Raw genomic sequence first — 21,052 nt, 5'->3', positions numbered from 1 at the left:
GAGGTGTACATGAAGCAACTAAAGTCTAATTACAGTGGGCTGAGAGACTTCTGTCTCTCAACAGCTGCTTTCCCTTCTACATCTCTGACAAAGGTAATTTAGAACACCAAGAAACTGATCACTTTAATGATATGCCTAAAACATTCAGTTAAAAGACTCACAGAAGTGTCCACTTACTTTGCAGAAAGGCCATCTTTCATCCATCTTGTCCATTAAGAAAGCAGTAAAAAAATAAATGGAGAAACAAAAATGAAACCTATGTTAGTTTTGGTTTGCGTGGTTTTTTGTTTGGTTTTTTTGGGTGGTTTTTGTTTTTGTGTGGTGTTTTGTAGGGGGTTGTTTTTTGGGGGGAGGTTGGGGGTTTTTTTGGTGTATCAACAATATAAACGGCATATTAAAAATACTGCTTATCTTCCTTACTTTCTGTCCTGTGGATCCAAGGCACAGAAAATAACAGTATTGACTGAATAATGTCGCCGAAAAAAGAGTCTGGATAGGAAGAAATAGAACAAGTTTCAGAAACATTTAAGATACTTAAAATTTTAAACAATAAGCAGATCTGAAAAATAAATTTTTTTAGTCTTAACAATGACAATATATACTTTTTGGTATTTCTGAGTGACCTTGAAAGCCAACTGAACTGCTCCAAGGAACATGAACTTTTTGAACCAAAGGAAAACTAATCCTCAAGCTAAGAAAAAGGATTAGGAGTATTCTAAAAACTGGTCATTTAGATACGATATTAGTACATAATGCAACTTCTTGGAACTTGTGCATGATTTGATTACGTTACATTTCAAAATATACACACTTCTAGGCATTACAGTTTAATGTCCTGTCCTTGATCTGCTACAAATGATTGCACACCCCATGGAATTAAGAAGTCTGGCACTTTTTTTTTAATCTATAATGAATTCCTATTGTCCCTTTTTTGTTTTTGTAATTTTTCAAAATGAAAAGAGTTCACGGTAGCCTAAATAGCATTTAGTACAAAGTAAATATAAATTAACTTTTAATCATAGTTTTTTACAGGATATCCAAAGCACTGTTTTAAATACTGGAGATACCCAGCATCTGCTTAAGTCAACTCTGTTCAGTGATACTAGTGAAAGACATTGTAAAGATAAATCATTTCACTGAATAAGTTCAATATCAAATGCTGGCAAAGCCATTACTTTGTTTTTTTATAAGAAACAGCAACAAAAAAATGCCATGGCAAAATGACCTTCCGGAGGTAAAATATGCCATGTGGAAGTAATCTACATAGTTTAAATATTACTAATGTCCATAGCTCCAGTACTGCAGCCAGCTTACACTGTCACCATCATTCTTTCGATAATCCTAGTATCCTCTAAGAATGTAACTGGGAACATTAAATCAACAGCAGCCAACACTTGCTGAGGACAGGGCTGGATAGTCTCTTCCCAACCCTCTTTTGCTTACTTTCTTTGATTATCTGTCAGTGTGATTCCCTGTGCAGACACCTTGAAATGGACAACAGTTGAGACAGGAGAAGGATCTTGCATCAGTGTCAAGCTCAAGGCTTTCTGTACTGCCTGGTAGCCTGTGAGGGATTCCATCTCCACTGAATTCAGGTACCACACATTACAAGCTGTAACAAAAGAGGGGAAAGGCTTTGAAGGGTCATAGGCATTTTGCTCTCCCTTTGTTTTTAATACCGCTATATTAAAGCCAATGACTATATTTATCTATTACCCATAGATCCTGAAATTTAAATAAATACAAGACATTACCAGAGAGTACACTTGTAGGGACTACTGGAGCAAAGGCTTTCCCGAGGGGAAAGAAGGGGAGTGTTTTGCTTTTAAGTTCAAATACATCAGCCAATTAGAAAATACACATTCGCAGCATACGTTCAAACATTTTTTTAGTTTCAAACAGTATTTAAACTATATTCAAAGGAAACTATTCACTTGTTTGACATGACAAAAAAGTTTTCACCCCAGAAAGAATTGAGATTTGTTGCAAAGCTCACTTCTCATTAATTTCATAGTGTTTTTTATGTTTAGGGATTTCAGGGTAAACAAAACACTGATAAAAATTACTGACATATATTTTTAGGCCTATTCTTTGCTTCAGCATGTTCTTACTTCTAAAAGAACTATTTGTCTCCCAGAGATAATAGTAACTTCTGAAATATCTCCATAAAATAGATGCTCATTGGTTTCTAAGGTTACCAAACAGTTACTTTTTTGACCTGGTTTAATATCAAATCTGCAGTGAGCACTACGAAAAAATGTACTAATCTTACATAGAATTATACAGTGGTACTATAGTACTGTATAATACTACATAGTACACCACTATCTAACATTGTGCAGTACAACTTACTATTATATAGTATTAATAGAATTATTCACACACTCATTTTGGGACTGTGGTATAAAGTCAAATTTACAAACAGATTAAGAACAAGCAAGAATGATTATACACATCCATAGCTAAACACTGGTACCAACAGATTTTGTGTTTGGTAAAAATATCTATGTCGGTATCCAGGACAGAATTTACAACTCTGGCAGCTGACACGTACAAATTACCATGCTAATATTTCATTTGTTTAGCACTTTAGCTTGGCTTGACAACATTATGAAAGCAAAGATCAAATTAATCTAATGGCTTCTCTTGAAGCCAGGTAAATCCTGGAAAACGAATTTAGTAGAGCAATGTAAAGATCAGAGAGAGTTAAAAGCAAAATCCTGGCTTTAAGCAAGGCAGAGAGAACTTAGTATCAAGAAATAGCGGAGGTAATAAATTCACTAGAATACAAGACACTCTGACATGAGAGAACATGAGCATGAACAGAAAGAACTAAGAATGCTAGCATACACAAAAAAAAGATTGCCAGCTTAAAAAGGAGATTATGGGAAAGGAAAGGTAATGAGAAAGGCTGAAAAATTTCTCATTTAAGAACATCAAGCATGGTCTAACAATGTATTTAATGCAGCTGTGCTGCAATGTTGCTGCTCTCGGTCTTTCACACATGGCATTTTGGAGCACGTTTGTGCCACCAGCAACAGCTTAACAATGCTGCTTCTAGACTGGCAATGTGATTTGTTTAGAATGCTTAGTCCCCTGACTGTATCAGTGGAAACAGAAATGAAGAACTGTGATTTATTTGCTGCAGAAGATTTTGTTGCTGAACAGGAAGTTTAATAAAGCAATGTCTGTCCTAGGGAAAAGCCTCTTATCTGTATGGTTTCCAGTCTTCAACTGTCACTCTCCATGAAGCAAAGGATTTCTAGTCGGCTTCTGCATTTAGATCATAACTGGAAATGCTCATTACGTTTTTCAGACAGCTATAAAAAATAATCATTCTAGGAGAACAAGTAATATTTTGCATGTGGAGTGGGAGAAGGGTAGGGTAAAGAAAGGCAGGGAGAAAGTGTATCTGCTTTGAAGTTTCTTTGAAAGGACAAAATGTACAAGTTTCTGGTTTGCACTTCAGTGTTGAACTCCACCAGCTAAATGTCTCTATGACTGGAAAGGGACTGCTGAAACATGGAAAATCAGTGGGAAATGATGTATCAGGGCAAAATAAAAACCAAACACCTGATAATCTCTCCTAGCTAATTTATCTATTCAGGTTTCAAACCCTTGTTTAAAAACGAAAGTAACAACAAAACAGGTTAAACCCAAATGTACTAAGCACCCCAAATGATCCATGATATGACAGCTCCCATATGACTACTGCCCCAGTTGAAGGAAGAATTATTTCTTTTTCTTTGAAAAGCATTGTCTGAGCAAGGAGAAACCAACATTTTTTCTATATTGTCCACAAGAAACCCCAACCAGTGAGCCAACATGTGCTCACTCCCAGCACAGCCTCGCAAAGACTTGCTGTTGCCTCAGCCACACATGCCTGCTCAATTACAGCACTTGAAGTAGTACTTCACATTTTTAAGTCAAAGCAGATTGCTGCACAAGCAAGGAGCAACATTCTCTCCAGAGCTGCTCAGCTTGGCAACTGCCTCCTTCAGAAGTGCTCTAAAATAGGTGAGGGCCATGAGGCAGCATTCTTAGAAAGGCACGCTTGGCCACAACACTCACTTGTGGTCCAGTAGTAGACTAAACTCAAAGGAGAGCGGTAAATGTAGTGTATTCCCATGCTCTAACGGCACTAATTGGGTGGATAGATAGATCCTAGGGAGAATTCAAAGCAGCCTGAAAACCAGGGACCATGGGAGGGCATGGACAGGATTCCCTGGGCATGCTCACTGTATAGTGGAATAACACAGTAGCTGCATTTCTTCTAAGGACAGCCTTAAGGTTACTAAGAGGTACTCAGAGCAATATCCAATATAGTGAGTTAGGATGCCACCACAGTTCTTCATACAGGTTGTTTAACTAGCTCTCTGGATCAGCCATACACAAACAAAGCAGCTAAGAAGCAAAGCTGCCCCTACACAGCTGCTGCTAATACCTCCATTTGAGAGTGATACAGATGGTATCAATGCATAGCATCACTTTGTTTGGAGGTAGTCTGGTCAGGGTTCTTTTGTCACATCAATAATCTCATTGTAAGACAAATTAACTTGCCAGAATGGGTGCTGCAGTATGCGTGAGAATCCATAAAACAGCATCCAATGGGAAAGACACAGGATATTTCCTAACAACACGCAGTACAGCACCAAGTGAAGCACAGCGCATTGTTATTTAATATTTTTAGGGGTTTTTTCAGATTGATAGAACAGTAAGCATTTTCCAGTGGTATTGTTGACCCCTATTACGAGAACTTAACTTAACTTTAACCTTCCTTAGTTGGCTTTTACAGACCTCAGACATAGATCATGAACCTCTGCAACCACAAGCTGAAAATATCTTCTCTAAGATCATCAGTTATGAAAGCAATGTCACTGCTTAAAAGCTGCTGTGCTTGAATAAACCTCTGTATACCTCACAGTCTCATGAAATACATGACTGGAAAGCAAACACATGACTGTAGAACTTAGGAGTTGGTTGCAGAAAACAGAATGAACCTGGTACATATCCACACTGTACCCTTTACACTTCTACACAGCACTCTAAATTTAGTTGCTCCCTTTACACATCCTTCAGTCTAGTCCAAGTTTCAGTTTTTCCCAGCCTGTAAGATACAAACTTTGGTGACAGTCAAATGCAAGGAAAAAGTTTAACAGACCTGCACCCTGTTTGAGAAGCTCTGCAGCTGAGTTTGCAGCAGTTTGTGGAGAAGTTTCTGCTATCTCCTCCAAGGGATCTGCAAACAGAAAACACTGTCAGTGTCTTGTATGGACTTCAATCAACAAATCAAAGCATATGGGCAAGTATGAGTTTAGCATTTTTAACTGTGATCTCATCTACTGGACAACTCTTGGCCAGAAACATGAAACAATCTTGTATCTGAAATTATAATCATTTATGTGGGTTTTGTGCTGCATCAGGTTTTTTTACCTTGAGCACTGCAAGATGCTAAACCTTTATTTCCTGACAATAAAAGACATAACTCCATAGGCATATGCTGCAGGGGCACACGATGCCACACTGAAACAGTACTTATAGCTATATTCCCTCACTACAACCTGAAAATATTTTAAATAGTGAAATTTTAACTATCTCATTGTATAATTTACACTAATTTATACATAAAGGCTTTGTGTTACCATGATGAAGCCAATTAATTATATTTTGATTCAAAAGATGACAACATAATGCTCCTTTCTTCTTCCTTAAAAAACATCTCAACCTTTAAGACAGCAGTGGAATGTTTGCCTCCCAATCGTTTGTTAAAATTAGTGAAAAAACCATCTACCAGCCTGTTGTTTCAATTATACAAATGCATGTAAAAACATGTCACTTACTGCTTCCTTTAGCATGATGTAAGCTAGCTTTGAATATATTCAAATGAGGAAGAGAGCCATAATACAATTTGTGACACTGTCCACATGTCTAGAGTTATAAGAGTTATCCAGATGCTTTAAATACTCCAGGTATTGCATCCTGTCATTAACCACAGAAGATCATCTTAAAACATGAGATCAAATCGGATTAAAAACTAAATACAAAATAAAATTTCACTGTGGTATGTTTACTCAGGGCAAGGCAAAAGTTTCAGTCCTGTACCTCTGGCAGAGAGGAGTAGTTTTCCATTTTAGGTGAGGAGGGTAAGGAGAACAAGCCCACCTGCCACACTGTTTTGCCACATAAAGAGATCTCTTGTCACATCTACCATAGCATATTTTTGTGCTAAAATGGTTTCATTAATGTATTTGCATTAATCAAATGCTATTTTTGAACACTGACATACAGTCTTTAACAAAAGTTTAAAAAGTTCAGTCAAAAACCACTTGAACATTTAACATCTTAGTAATGCGTCTGAGGTTAACTTAACGTGGGAGAATATCAGACAGCTGTGTCTAAATCTAACCATGCATGAGCATAATATAATGTCTAAGTACATTTGTCTTCCTACATGCTAGATTACTGTGTGGATTTCCATGATGCATAGATTTTTATGACTGGAATATCACAGTACTAGTGTGTTCACAACTACACCTTGGATTAGGGTCATCACCAGTACTGAAGAACAACTCTTAAAACACAGTTTGCTTCCCTGAGCATTTTTGCTTAGCTCTCGACTTGTGACACATTCACCTGCCTTCAGACACTGACTTTAAAGCAGAGTTTGCCTGGGTATATCTCTTCTGTACTTTAACAAGCATACCTCTGTCTGGGATGAGGAGCTTGCAGGGCAATGCCAGTGGAGTGATGGAATGCTGATACACCAGAGCTGTCAAACTCCCTGTGGTCAGAAAAGCAACAACACATGCACAGTTAACTTGGTGGACAAAAAGAATGCACAAGTTATGTTTGCTTTCAAGTATTTTATAGACCAAGGGCCCCTTCTGCTTCCTTTAAAAAAAAAAAATCTCCTGGTACCAAGAGACCAAGAAGGACCCAAGATCTTCTTGGGTCAACTTTAGTGTATTCATGCTTCCCATCCTAGTTGGATGATCTTGAACTCATTAATCACAATCATATGCCCCCTTTCCCTGCTTAAATGCACTGCTTAAATCCTAACCTAAATGTCTTTACTTCAAATGGAGAAAGCAAAAAAATGCCAAAATACAGTCAGTAGATTCTTTTCAATGCTCTTAACTTCTGCTACATTAAATGCAGTAAAATCTTATTAAGATGATAAGAACACAAGAGGTCACTATTCTATTATGAGGCAGAGAAAGACCGAGGAGTTCTACCTCTTAGCCACCTTCACTGTCTAGTGTTCTGTTTAATACACATACCTGTATTCTGTACTTCTGAAAGTGTAAAAGACGGTCTTGGGTAAATCCCCTTTCATTCAGTGCAGCAGTGAGGTACATAGCATTCTCTATTAAATTATTCTTTTTTATTCAAAGTCACTTTTGTCATTTGTACTTGGTTTAATTAAAATAATTAAACATTAATAATCCTTGAAATTAGCATGTGAAACTATACTCTAAGCAGTGAGAGGAAAGCGCAATATTCATCAATCTGTTTGTACAAAAAGCCATCCTTCAATACCATTTACAAACAAGCATCAAACATTATAACTATGTGCTGGAGAAAAATCCCAGCTCAACCAAAACCAACCTCATTTTTACAGTTCATCAAAAGTTTCTTCGAAATGGAAAGATGACCCAATTCTTACAGAAATGCAAAGACCAGTTATTCCAAACTATTACTCCTTCACTTTATATTTTGTGTTTCCCACAAAAGTGTGTGATAGTGCCTGTCCACCTACTTTGTGGACTTTTTCCCTGGGGAAAGCCCACATTTCAGCAGGGAAAAGTTAGGAGAGGGATGAAGAAGCAGAGGAACTGTTTTGTAAAGACCATATGCCACCCATCCCCCTGTAGTGGGCATGAGAAGTCTTTGGGGAAGCAGTGAAATTGAGTTTGGAAAAGGGGAAGGATAAATGCTATTTTCATACTAGTCTTTGTTTCTCATGTGAAGGAAACTTCCTTGACCAATCATCTAGGAGCCACTCTGGCTCCCACTGTCACACCATGTGAGCTGGGACTGAGGCCCCTTCACAGGAACTACACACTCCACACTCATGGTCAGACCAGGTTTCCTTACTGGATCAACCCAGGTTTCCCATAGCAAAGTCTCACACATCCCAACACTTAAAATAATTTAATATTGGTGCAGTAACTAAATAAGAAACTAAAAACTCAAGCTGTGTGCCTTCAGGAGGGACCCCAAACGAAGGAACCCATGGGCTTTTATATCCTTACACTCTAAGCAGGGGAAAGTCTGGAGGTCATCGGCTCCTGCTGTGTCTCTCAGTGTCCTGTCCCCTGGAGCCACAGGTCCACAGGCCCTTTGTTATTCAAAGGGTTGGCAAGTCATGGCATCTTGACTGGGGCTTTCACCACTTACACTCAACCTGCAGCTCACACTGCAGCTGCACACCAAGCTACCTGCACTGAATGTATTCCTCATACTCTCGCTACGTGAATATTGATTTTAACTGGAAAAACTTTAATTTTCCCCAAGTTGAGTTTCTTCAGCTCAGTAACTGGTTAGCATCTCCCTGTTTTCATCTCCACCCACAAGCTTTCTCATCTTACCCTCCCACCCCACTGAGGAAAGCAAATGAGTGAGCAGCTAGGTAGGTGTTTGGCTGTTGATCATTACAGTTATCATATTATTACATTGGGTAGGCTGACACAGCATAATGTACTTTGTGAATGTATCATTCTGGTCTCATTTTAGCCAGCTTATATACAGCACATATATAACACAGGACAAAACAGGGCAAAGGTCCTGAATCAATAAGGACCACAACAGCGATATAGCTCAGCTATCTGATGCGACATTGGCAGTGGTAGACAAGCTTGACTGCTTGAAGCTTGGTCATGTGCATCTGTGCTAGAGCACCCTGTACATCTACTTAAGGTAAATGTGTACAAGGCTCCTGTAACCTTACAATGGGTTCCTACAGAAGTCATCAGGACTCGAGCTAAGTATTCTCTTGTTCGCACTTCACCCAAGTCAGCACTGGCAAATGCAAACTGTTTCCATTTTCTCTGTCCCTGTGATGCACAGTACTTACCAAAATATGGTTCATTTGGGCATCCTTTCAAGCGTACCCCCTTCTGAGTACATTCAATCAGAAAATGCCTCACAAGTTCATTTGACAAATCTCCAACTGTGTTAAAAAAGAAAGCTCATGAAAAGAAGCAATGAACTGACAATTCTCACAAATTAGCAAGTCATTATGAAGCACTTTGTCCATATTATGACCAAATGTTTTATATGCAGCACGCAAAGAATACATTAGATCTACTTTGCTGCAAAATTACAAGCTGTAGTAAAAAGGTCATTTTGCAACAAATAAATAAGCAACTAGCTCACTTTAAACAACCAGAGGAAACGGTTTTATATTCATAAGTGATTGACATCCAAATATACACTGGTGACCAAAATTTCCAAGCATGGTCACAACTACAGACGGGAACAGAAATTTGGAAAATGAATGGTTAGAAATTTTGATGCACTTGCCCATTAAAAGAACTCGTAACCAATGTGACCAGAAAGCAGAAGTACAAAGAAATACTCCAATTTCCAGTGACAGTTCTGTTTGCACAACTTTTCCAGATTAAAACAACAGAAGATTTAGCTACATGAAGATAATGATGCCAAGTCTTTCAGTGAATTTTTAAATTTCAAAATATTTGCAGTTTTATGCTAAGTCTCTGCTCCTGAAAACAAACATATTACATGAAACACTCAGGTTTCACTAGATTTGTAAAGACAGTTTTTATCTCTGGAATCTAGAACAAACCAAAATAGTTGGACATAACGAGGAGATTCAAAGTCCAAGAGATATTGAAAAATTCCCCTGAGTTTTAGCATTCTTTTAAACATAAACATATATATGTAGACGTATAATTAAGGCAACTTAATTATTTCTTGAAAGATGCATTCACAATATTTCACACCTAACTACAAACTGAATCCCACTCCAAATAATTACAGGGCTGCTTCACAGCAATGGGACAAAGCTATGCAATCATTCAAACCTTAACAAAAGAGCAACAAATGCGAATACTCCCTTTGACTCCGATCTAGCAGGAAACACATCAAGGGTTGATTTTCAGGCTAATACAGATGCACATATTAATACGGACAGCAGAAACTTCTATACAAGCAAATATTGTAAAGACGGCTCTTTCAAACAGTTTACTGTTTGCCATTATGCTCTCGCAAAATTAAAAATAAATGACTACAAGGTATATGGGAAGGGGAAGCCTGGAACAAGAAACCCTGCAGGAAACGGAACAAATTTGTGCCTTCTGGGATGAAACAATGGATATCAAAAAGGCTAAGTATCACAAAGTAAGAAGTGGAAGAATGCTACAGTCTTACTACTACTTGCCTGTGGTACTACCAACATAAACTCTTAAAGGCTAGCAGGGTTTGAACTTTCATGTCTTTCTGTACTTATTGCAACTATCACCACCCTCTGTTGTCTTTGTGACATGGAAGTGGTTCTGCTGATGTTTACTGGCAATAAAAAGAAGGACTACATGGCAAATTGTTATTAAAAGTTGTTTCAAGATACCAGATTGAAACAGAATTTGTAATAGAGGTGCACTGCTAACCTAGCCCCAGAGAAAGCAAACCCAAACCCAAAAAAACCAAACGAACAGCCAACCAACCAACCAAAACAGACAAAACCACGCTTCCATAACAACAACCCTAAGAATCATTGCTTTCCGATGATCTCTGTTGCTTGGCTCACCAGATAGCATGTACTAATGAAACACAATGAGCTTTGTAAAAGAAAAACAGTAGCAATAAAAATAACCCCACTACCCCTGCAGTAGCACAAATGGAACCAAGAACACTACAGATATTGGAGGCTGAGTTTCCATACATCGATTAATGATTTCTGTACGTTCTTCTCATTTTACCTTTCACAACCATCAGGAACATGGAGGCACTGAAACCAGGAGAGTGGGTGTATTTCACCACTTCTTTTAAACAATTACCACCTTTCCTTAGGGAACCACCTACTGAGTTTCAGTTCTACTTAACTGAACTGAATATTTTGGGGTCAAAAATATTCAACCCTCCAGCGAAGCGAAAGCTTGACATGGTGGTCTGTGAATCAAATGCAGACTTCTGATTGCTAGGGAGGATTAATTGCTGAGATGATAATAATTTTCTATTAGGTTGAGAAGGTACAACGCATGCACAGCCACAATGAATAGATTTACACATCATGGTGAAACTATATATGTCTCATTCAACAAGGTACCAAATGTAGCCTGCAATTCAATTGCACTTATGAGATGAGAGGAAGATTCCAACAGATTATTACCCAGTAACAAGGACTTCCTACTATGTATGGTTTGTTTAATAATATATAAAAGCCCTTAAGTACCTTTCTTTAACTGCAGCACAGAAGGAGGTGGTGTTGCAACTTTCATTGCTAGCCCATAGGCTCCCCGGAAAGAATGACTGTCTCGAACAATGAACGACCCAGGTTCCTTGTCCTTGAGAACAGCAATGGCTGCAAGGAGTTCCAGGAAAGAGAGAGAGAAAAACAGTTCAAGTACAATGCACAGACTCAAAACGTACAGAAGTGCAAATCTATATTTAATACAGGTTTAAAGGAAATAAGATGCTTTTCTCTGTCCTAATTGCTGTAGAACAGAATACAGTCAAGCATATTTGGGGGACCCAAGTGGAAACATCTCATCCAAATTTCACAGATACTTCTTTCAAAGAAGCCTGAAGTACAGATCCCTACTGATTTTTAAACTGAGAAAGGTGCTAAGGTCCCACCAGGATTCCTACAACCAGTGCAAGAGCAAGATGATTTCTGTTTAGATTTTGTCAGCTTGTTAAAAGTGTTACAGACTGCATAGCTCTCTGTAATTCCCACCGTAACTAGACAGCGCTGTTTTTCACTTCCTATTCAGCTTCAACAGGCAGAACAGATTTGTTTTCATCCACCACCAAGTTTCTGTCTCTGCAAAGCAGTCTCACTCCCTTAGTAGTTTTAAAGCAAAGGAAGGGAGGTAACTGAATATTTTGCTCTTTCACTGTCCAAAAGGTTTCTGAGAGCAGACAGTTCTTTGGTATTGCTTCATGCTTATCTGCCATTCCAAAATCTGGAGCTTCTTAGTAAAGGATATTTGCAGCAGCTACCACAGGTAGATCTGAATTACTTCATAGTTCACTCAGTTAGGCTAATAATTTGATTAACTGATAATCTGATTAACTGGATATTTTTTAAGGACTATTTGACTGCCCTTTCACACTCAAATTCAGAAGCCTTTCAACCAAAGAAATTAAGTGAGGTTGTCTGTGGCCCTTCTAGGTTTAATATTTCTTTTAAACATCAGGGATGTATCAAAAAAACTTAACAAGATTTCATCAACTAGCTTTTCTGTGAATGGATATACCAGAATATAGATCAGTTGATATACCTTGTTCTCGTGAAATATTGGGTTTATACCAGAACTTGGATGTGTCCTGAACAAATTTTACGGTCACATGTTTATCAATTGTGTTTTCTGTAAAATAAAAGGGGAAAATGTCAAGATATCTTTTAAATATAAAAGCATTTTTACTTTTCTTTCTAACATCTAATCACCCTAATTACTCAAAAATCTCATCATTAGGACAATTTAAAGACACTGAGCTGTTTTAGAACCAGAAAACACATAAGATACACTGCACTAAGATTCTGAAAGCATGTTTGAAGCTTCATTTTGCAAAATCTACAAAATATTAAAAACTCTTATAAAACTGTATTAAATACACACTTCTCAACAGGGTCCAGTGAACACACATCTACATTTTTAACTAGTAGTGGCACAGGTCTAAAGGGTGCAGAGAGAAGCCAGCCCTTTTTAAAAGAAATTGGACTCCACGTTACTCACTTGTAGTTTGGCAGTTGAATAGGCAGGCTGCTCTTCGCAGATAATCTAGGAAGTGCAGGAAGAACTCTGCATCCTTGTTTTCTGAATAATACATCCAAAGACAGTGAACTGGTACTACTTACTGCAAACATTCAAGTCCTCTGTGCCATTTTCATTCCACCGCTTTTTTTCCCCTCTATTTTTTTCTTTCTCTCTTCCACTTTTAAAATCTCCTAAATGCTTTTTATAAACTCATATAAAACCTAATGTATTTTGCATTTCTCTGATGCAGAACATACCTGGCACTGGGGAAGGGCTTAACATCTTTGAGAAATCTGGGAGGATGTTTGGGAAGGGAATGCTGATTGTGCTTCCACTGTGAGGGCTAGAGAAGCCACTTGAAGAAGGTGACACGGAGGCAAAGAAACATTCTCCTTCAGAGGACCTCTTCTTCTCTGGAAGAGGCGGTTGAGCACGTACGTTCCCTCCATGGTGCTGCTGAACTGTACTGTTCTGGTTATTGTGTCCAGAGGTCACTCTAATAAAGTTTTGTGTCAAAAAGCCACTCTCCTCAGCACTTGCCACTGATGAGCTCAGGGTTTTAGGAGAGGTGCTAGCATTGGCTATGCAAGTAGCTTGTGTCTCCTCTCCAGGAGAGCTACTGCCCCTGACAGCCCCACTGTAGCTCAGGTAGGCACGGGCACTGCTACTGATAGCATGTTCTTGCTGTGGTTCTGCTGGTGAATTCTCCAGGTTGCTCAGGGTGACCACTTGCAGTCCTGGAGTTTGGAAATGAGACAAGAGAGAGACATCTTGCATAGCATTTGAAAATTCAGACGGCACAAGGTAACCTCCTGGCTGCCTGGTGTTTCCCATTGAAAACTGAGGTGATAGGGAAGCTTTAGGGTTGCTTTCAAGCCAAAGACGTTCTGTTGCAGGAGAGCTGTCAAAAAAATAAAAAGCCAAAAAATGAACATAAAAATAAAACAACAGCCAAGTCATTCCTTTAAAAGGTCACTGTACAACCCATACTTCAGCAATCATTGAAAGCAATGAAACACCACACCCAGGACAATACCTCAGAGTGCTCTTTGAAAATTTGGTGGACCAGATAATGCAGCCGGATCAAGGGATTCCATTCTCACCCTGACATTCATTTCTTCAGTGTAGGTTACTATGTTCTACTTATCTCCACCTAACCATGTTGATGGGATAGTTTCTGAGTTTGCACCATAGAACAGTCCATCAAATCAATGACAGTTGAAGATACTTCTCCTTCTCCCTGTTTGAGAGGGTTACTTTTAATATGAATGAGTTTAGTGAAGCTGTTCACAGCATTGCTTCACATACAGTGGTCTTGGTGAGCTAAAGTTCTACCTGGAAAAGAGCAGTAGGAGGCAAGAATTTCTTATGCCAAAGCTGCCATCAAAGGTAGAGGTTTATAGAAGGAACCTGACATGCTCAAATCAGTTCCTGCATGCAGAGTGTCTTTTGCTCACAAAAAAAAAAAAAAAAAAAAGAAAAAAAGAAAAAATGGGCTAAGGAGGTAGCTGTGCACCATCAAACAATAAATTAATAACTATTATAAAAACAGAGTTCACAAGGTCCATCTTGCAGACCAGGTTGCTTTTAATACAATTTATATTTTAAAAAAGAGGTAGGTCCAGCTGTTGATTTATTTGACAATGGAACAATTTTGATTTATAGAATTAGAATTAAATATTTCAACAGTAAACATTAGATTTTTCTACTGCGTAGCAATTCTACCTATTCAAGTGAAAAATAAACAAAAATTCCTTCTAAACAAGAGAAACTAAGCTTCTGATGAAATCATCTGATAAAAGTTTGTCTCCCTGCTTCTAAAAATGTATGTCCTTAGACTGTAGCTGGAAAATATTACTAATATAAAATCTAGAGGGAGTAAACTCATCATGAAATGCAAGGGGGAAAGAGTTGACGTAAGATATATATTAAAAAGGAAAGGATATTTAATTAAAAGGGAACTGTGGGCATGGATGCCAGTAGATTTGAACGGCTCAAAGTAGAAGGACCATAAAGAAATGGAAGGGAAGCAAATGGAAAAAGACATCACTGCAAGAAGAAAAAACTCTACAGCTGTAGCTATCTGCTAGATGAAATGAAAAATGACAGAAAAAATACTTTGAAAGAAGGGAACAAAATTTTCTCGATAAAGTCTGAAGCAAGTATGTAAACTTGATAACTGCGTTGCCTGAAAGCTTTTAATATGTATCCACTTATTTGTTTCATTGCATCCTCTGCAGCAAACAGCAACATACTTTGTTCAGTCTTATGATTCACATTCGTAATCAAAACCAAAACATTCTTTCACAGTCTCAGTACTGATAGAAAATTGAACCAATTATATTGGAAGATAAATAAAAGATAAATAGGTAACAACATACTTGAAGTACTCACTGAGAGTCTGACAACCAATCAAATACTTAATGAGAAAAAGTAATCAAATAGCCAAGAACAAGAACAGGATAATTAGCCATAAAGGAATGTTATCGCATAGTGACAGAGAAGGTAACCTCATCAGGTTATGCCACCTTGCCTATTAAGTAAATATAGGGCATAACTAATGACTTATGATTATTTTTATGGTGCTCTGAACCTTCAAACAGTAGCCAGGGACTCTTTGTTTGTTTGCTGCTTTTTGGCATTTCTCAGCTTATTCTGTAAGCTCCTCTGGACAAGCACTACTTGGTAAATTTATACTATTCAAGCTCTGGTCCAGAGCCCTACAAGTTTACCACAATACAATTATAAAATAATAACATTTCTAAACCTGCTGAGCAGTAGAAAGGGAGTCAGCTATACACTACCAAAACAAACCCACTGACATTTTACTGACTAAAAACGCATGGATTGCAGCAAGAAGAGTGCACCCTTTCTCTCATATTCCAATGTGAAATTTTATGAAACAGTTTTCAGTAAACCATAAGAGATGTTGATTAAGCACACAGAAAAACATATATGAGTTTGTGCTAGCATGTAACATAACTGAGTTATAAAATCCTATTTATTTTTGTCTTCTCTGTATCTTCAAAGCTAATTGTGTCCCTGACATAATAAACAATATCTGTCCAGCTGGTGGACAACATCTACATTAAATGTCACAACCAAACTCAAAGTCCCTAGACAAATGCTCTGCAATGAAGACGCAATCATAATGTCTTGGCTGGGAACTATAGTTATAAGAACTAAATAAAAAAGTAGGGGAATCTTTTCCTACCTTTCTGCCCCTGGGATAGGACTGTTACTTGAAACAGCACAAGAAGATGCAAAACAGGGTTGAAAGGGGAGATCCATCTGCATGTCGGCCCTCAGCAAAGGATTAGTGCCCACAGTGCTGTCAGGCATCACCACAGAGTGGTTAATGGCTTCCACGTAACTTTGAGATTCTGTGGCAAAGAAAACAAAGTAAAAGCAAATTTAAAAACAACACGCATTTGAAGAGTTTTTGTTTCTTTGAGCACTAACAAGTTATTTCACAAAATTATGTTGATCACTGAAAACATCCAGCAGGTCAAGTGGCATATGGAATAAAGATTACAGAATTGCAACACAAACTGTTTGATCAGTTCTCCAGTATACATTCCCCAGATGAGAACGGACCCACCTGTTCCAAGATGTTTTGCATTCCACAGTACACAGTGTTAATCAGGTACATCTAGTCAAGCATCCTGTGTGACTATATACACTACCTGCACTTAAACAGCAGAGCGACAGAAAATTGAGTATCCTGGTTCTGGCCCAGGACAGGGTTCATTTTTGCAGTAGCCAGAAGGAGACATGGCTAAGAGCTGGAGGTTATTCTATACCACCTCAGGTCATTGCTAAGGGTGGGGGGGAAGGGAGTCTCTTCCAGGGAGAAGGGGTTCCTTCCGGTTGAGTAAGCATGGTGGAAGGAGCAGTGGGACGGCACCAGTTCCAAGCCAAAGGGAGCAGTGAGGGTGGCATGGCTGCAGTTGGGTCAGGTAAAGCTCCCCAGTAAGCATTTTTGCACGTGACTCGTTCTCTCTTTTGTACGTTTTTGTTATTAATATTGTTGCTGTTACTGTTCATTTTCTTATGGCTGTTTCCAGTAAATTTTTTTTATCTAAACCTACAATCTTCACCTTTTCTGACTCTAATTCTCCTCTCCAGCCCACTGCAGAGGGAAGGGGGAGATGGAACGAGGGAGCAGCAGCAAGGTTTGGAGAATCTCACAACATTCGGGTATTAATTCAGCCTGCCCATTCAGCCCACTTGCTGAATGAGGCAGGGGACCTGGTGCATGATGGCACAGAACACAATGAGGTACTCACCGCCTTCTTCATATCAGTCTTTACCAGTAAGACAGGCCTTTGGGAACCTCAAACCCTCGAGACCACAGGAAAAATCTGGATCAAAATGTACCTTCAGTGGAGGAGGACTAAACAAAGGAGCACTAAAACAAACTGGAAATATTTAAGTCTATTGGAGTCTGACAGGCTGTACACACAAGAGCTGAGGGAGCTGGCTGATACCACTTCCAGGCCACTCTCAATAATCTTTAAAAGGTCTCAACAATTGGGAGAGATTCCTAAAGACTGGAAGAGAGAAAGCATCACTCATACCTTCAAGAAAGGTATGAAGTATGATCCAGGGAACTGCAGACGTGGTTAGCCTAACCTCAGTCTCTGGAAACAAATTCCAAACATATGGAAGAACAGAAGATGATTGAGAGTTGTCAGGGTGGATTTATGAAGACGAAATCATGCTTATCCACTGAGATAACCTTCTTCAATAAACTGACTGGCTTAGTGATTAAGGGAAGAGCAGCGGATGTTCTTTATCTTGATTTCAATAAGGCTTTTATCATGGTCTTTCATAACACGCTCATAAACACTCTGAGAAAGCAAGGGTTAGGCGAGTGGACAGTGAGATCTACTAAAAACTGGCTGAACGTCTAGGCCTAGAGGCTTACAATCAGCTGCACCAAGTCCACTAGAAGGCAAGTCACTAGCATGATACCCCAGGGGCTAACACCAGGACCAATACACTTCAACACCTTCATTAACAACCTGGATGATGGGATAAAGTTTCATCAGCAAGTTTGCAGACAACAGAAAACTGCAAGGAGTGACTTGACAAACCAGATGGTTGAGCTGCCATTTACAAGTGGGAGAAATGGGCCAAGAGAAATCTTAAGTTCAACAAGGTGAAATCCCAGGCACCAGCACATGTTGGGGACCAGCTGGCTGGAGACAGCTCTATGGAGAAGGACCTGGGGGTCCTCAGGGACAGTAAGCTGACCATGAGTCAGCAATACAACCCCATGGCAAAGGTGATCAACAGTATCCTGGACTGCCTCACAAAGTGTTGCCAGCAGGTCTAGGGAGGTGATCCTTCCTCTCTGCTTAGCATTAATGAGGCCATATATGAAGCTCTGTGCACATTTATGTGCTCCTCCGTACAAGAGAGATAGGGACTTGCTTGAGCAAGTCCAGTGCAAGGTCTCAAAGATGCCTGAACCGTCACTGGGACTGGAACATCTTTTATATAAGCAGGGGCTGAGAGAGCTGTGACCGTTCAGACTTGAGAAGAGAAGGCTCAGGGGTATATTATCACTGACTGTAAAAACCTGATGGAAAGGAATGAATGCGCATGAGCCAGTCTTCTCACTCTTCTGCTCACGAGGAGAAAAGGACAGAACTGAGGTTGAAAGGCAGTTTAGTTGCACAGAGCAGCACAAGGTTTAGCTACCTGTTGTGCTCGTTTTGGCTGGGATAGCATTAGCTTTCTTCACAGTGGTAAGTATGGGGCTATGTTTTGGATTTGTGCTAAACAAAGGGTTGATAATATAGAGATGTTTCTGTTATTGCTGAGCAGGGCTTATGCAGACCCAAGGCCTTTTGTGCTTTTTATACTGCCATGCTGTTAAGGAAGTTTGAGGTACATGGGTGGCTGGGAGGAGACACGGATGGGAACAAGTGACCCAAACTGACCATACAACGTCAGCATATAAAGTAGGGGGAAGAAGGATGAAGGGGGCACATCTGGAGCAACGGCAATTGTCCTCCCAAGTTACACATGATGGGGCCCTGCTCTCCTAGGGATGGCTGAACAGTCAACTTCTCCTGGGCCTGCCCAGGGGAAGCAGTGAATTAGTTCTTTGTTTTGCTTTGCTTGTGCGTGCAGCTTTTGCTTTCCCTATTAAATTGTCTTTATATCAACACATGAGTTTTCTGGCTTTTACCCTTCCAATTCTCTCCCCAGTCCTACGGGTGGGGGAGTGAGTAGTGCTTAGTTGCTGTCTGGGGTCAAACCATGACACCTGTGCAGCTGTAGTTTTCACGTGTGAGTTCGTCCACACCACAGAGACACTAATGTAAAGCAACTGTAAACTGTAAATTATTTTCTAATAGCTTACAAACAGCACCAGAGTAACTGGTTTCTAAAGTGACTGGAATCTGAACTACATTCAATTTAATGATACTGGACACAAATACTAAATGATGTAGTTAAATAGATGCATTTGGATGAAGAATAATAAGGATGCTATTACTGAAGAGCTTTATACGGCACCAGTTTCATCCTATTCTTTACAGGTACATTAAATAACCAGTCAACCTGCAACGAGGATTATATTTTATTATTCTGGATTAGTAAAAAAAAGTCAACACCTATTCACATAAACGAGGGTCAATAGCACTACTTTCTACAACAGAAAAGGCCATGCACTGATACTACAAATGCCTGAGCATCTGAACAGCTTCTTGCACCTGAACAGTCCCATTGACCTCAACACACATTACTCAACTGGAATCCAATAAGACAATCACAGATGAAACAATATCTAATTACTGTCTCGAGAGCCGATGCACTTCGAAAGATGGGGGGGAGGGGGGGCAAGAGAAAATAAAAAACAAACAAAACCCCAAACAAACAAAAAAAACCCTGCAAACAACAACAAAATACAACAAAAAATAACCAATCAAAAAAAACCAAACCACAAGAAAGTTATTAAACAATTCCATACCTTCAAAGAGCTAAGATCGCACTAATGTACCTTTTTACACAGAAATCTTTCTAATGCAAAAAGGAGGAAGGCCACTGAAACAAGTCTAAACAAATCTTGCTTTCCCTTCAATTCAGGGCAGAACCTGATAGGAGCATGCAAGGTACTTAAAAGAAATGCCTGAGATAAGAAAATCTGCAAATCAGTGTCCTGACTATAAACCATCTTAATTCCTCACATAGCACACATACTGTACAGAGTAAACATTTACCTGGATGAGGGAAACAGAAAAGTGCAACACTGTCTTTTACTATACGCATTAATTGACTATATCCACAACAGCCATAAAAGTGAACTTCAAGGAAATACTGCAGAAACGTTGTTTGGTGTGAAAAAGCTAGAGAAATCTAAATCTCTTTCTTATCTACTAGATCACCTAAATGACATTCATCCTTGTACTGGTGCAAACAGAGTCAGAAAAGCTGGTTGCATAAACCGATGATTTAGGCCATATTTCTACTAATATGAGTGGTGCTTGTTTACACACATATATAATACACAAATATTGACTGTTTATCCAAGTATTATAAAAACTGATGTCAAGTTTTGAGCAACGATTTCAAGAAAAATATAAAAAGCCAATTAGTTTAATGTAGGTTGGTCAAATTGATGCTGTACGTCTGAAGACTACTGGAGTCTCCCCAAACATCCAAGTTTAACTAGGCTAAAAGCAGACAAATGTCCAGAGATCAGTACCTGTAAGACAAAGTATTAAAAGTGCAACTGACATCTCATCTCTGCACATGAACATGCAGAATTATACTGCAGGCTGAGATGACTCCATTACAGTATAAGAGAGTTTAATGCAGGCATACGAATTATGATCACAAGTGTAACTCCATATGCTTGCTTGTTTTCAGTGCCTCTACGTCTGTTCCTCTGATACCAGACTACATAGGGGAGCCTCTGGAATACAGTTACCGAGAGGCTGGGGGCAGGAAGGGGAGTGGCACTCCTTCTGAAATAGCTGAAAATCTTCTCCCACTCTAATGCCATCTCAACTAAGTGCGTAAGAGTTAATCTAAAGGATAAAGCCACCAAATTTCACTCCTTCTTCCACAGCACTTCCTTGAAGAAATGGACCAAG

General features: G+C 39.1%; 1 protein-coding gene across 16 annotated transcripts in view; it reads right to left on the bottom strand.

The window, feature by feature from the left end:
- The window catches only part of TNS3 (tensin 3), a 206,917-nt gene that overhangs the window by 4,064 nt on the left and 181,801 nt on the right, over nt 1-21,052 (bottom strand). For all 16 annotated transcript variants that reach the window (XM_027662849.1, XM_027662851.1, XM_027662852.1 and 13 more), the window contains 10 exons: nt 16,156-16,324; nt 13,199-13,842; nt 12,465-12,551; nt 11,414-11,542; nt 9,077-9,172; nt 6,704-6,781; nt 5,162-5,239; nt 1,444-1,612; nt 421-489; nt 178-204 (listed from right to left, as the gene is read on the bottom strand). In XM_027662849.1, coding sequence (XP_027518650.1) covers nt 178-204; nt 421-489; nt 1,444-1,612; nt 5,162-5,239; nt 6,704-6,781; nt 9,077-9,172; nt 11,414-11,542; nt 12,465-12,551; nt 13,199-13,842; nt 16,156-16,324 — 1,546 coding nt within the window. The remainder of the gene's footprint in view (nt 1-177; nt 205-420; nt 490-1,443; nt 1,613-5,161; nt 5,240-6,703; nt 6,782-9,076; nt 9,173-11,413; nt 11,543-12,464; nt 12,552-13,198; nt 13,843-16,155; nt 16,325-21,052) is intronic.

The sequence above is a fragment of the Corapipo altera genome, unplaced genomic scaffold, assembly GCF_003945725.1.
Source record: "Corapipo altera isolate COAL_440 unplaced genomic scaffold, ASM394572v1 359, whole genome shotgun sequence".
NCBI classification, from domain to species: Eukaryota; Metazoa; Chordata; class Aves; order Passeriformes; family Pipridae; genus Corapipo; species Corapipo altera.
The sequence above is the reverse complement of the archived record's forward strand: the minus strand, read 5'-3'. Positions and strand labels throughout refer to the sequence as shown.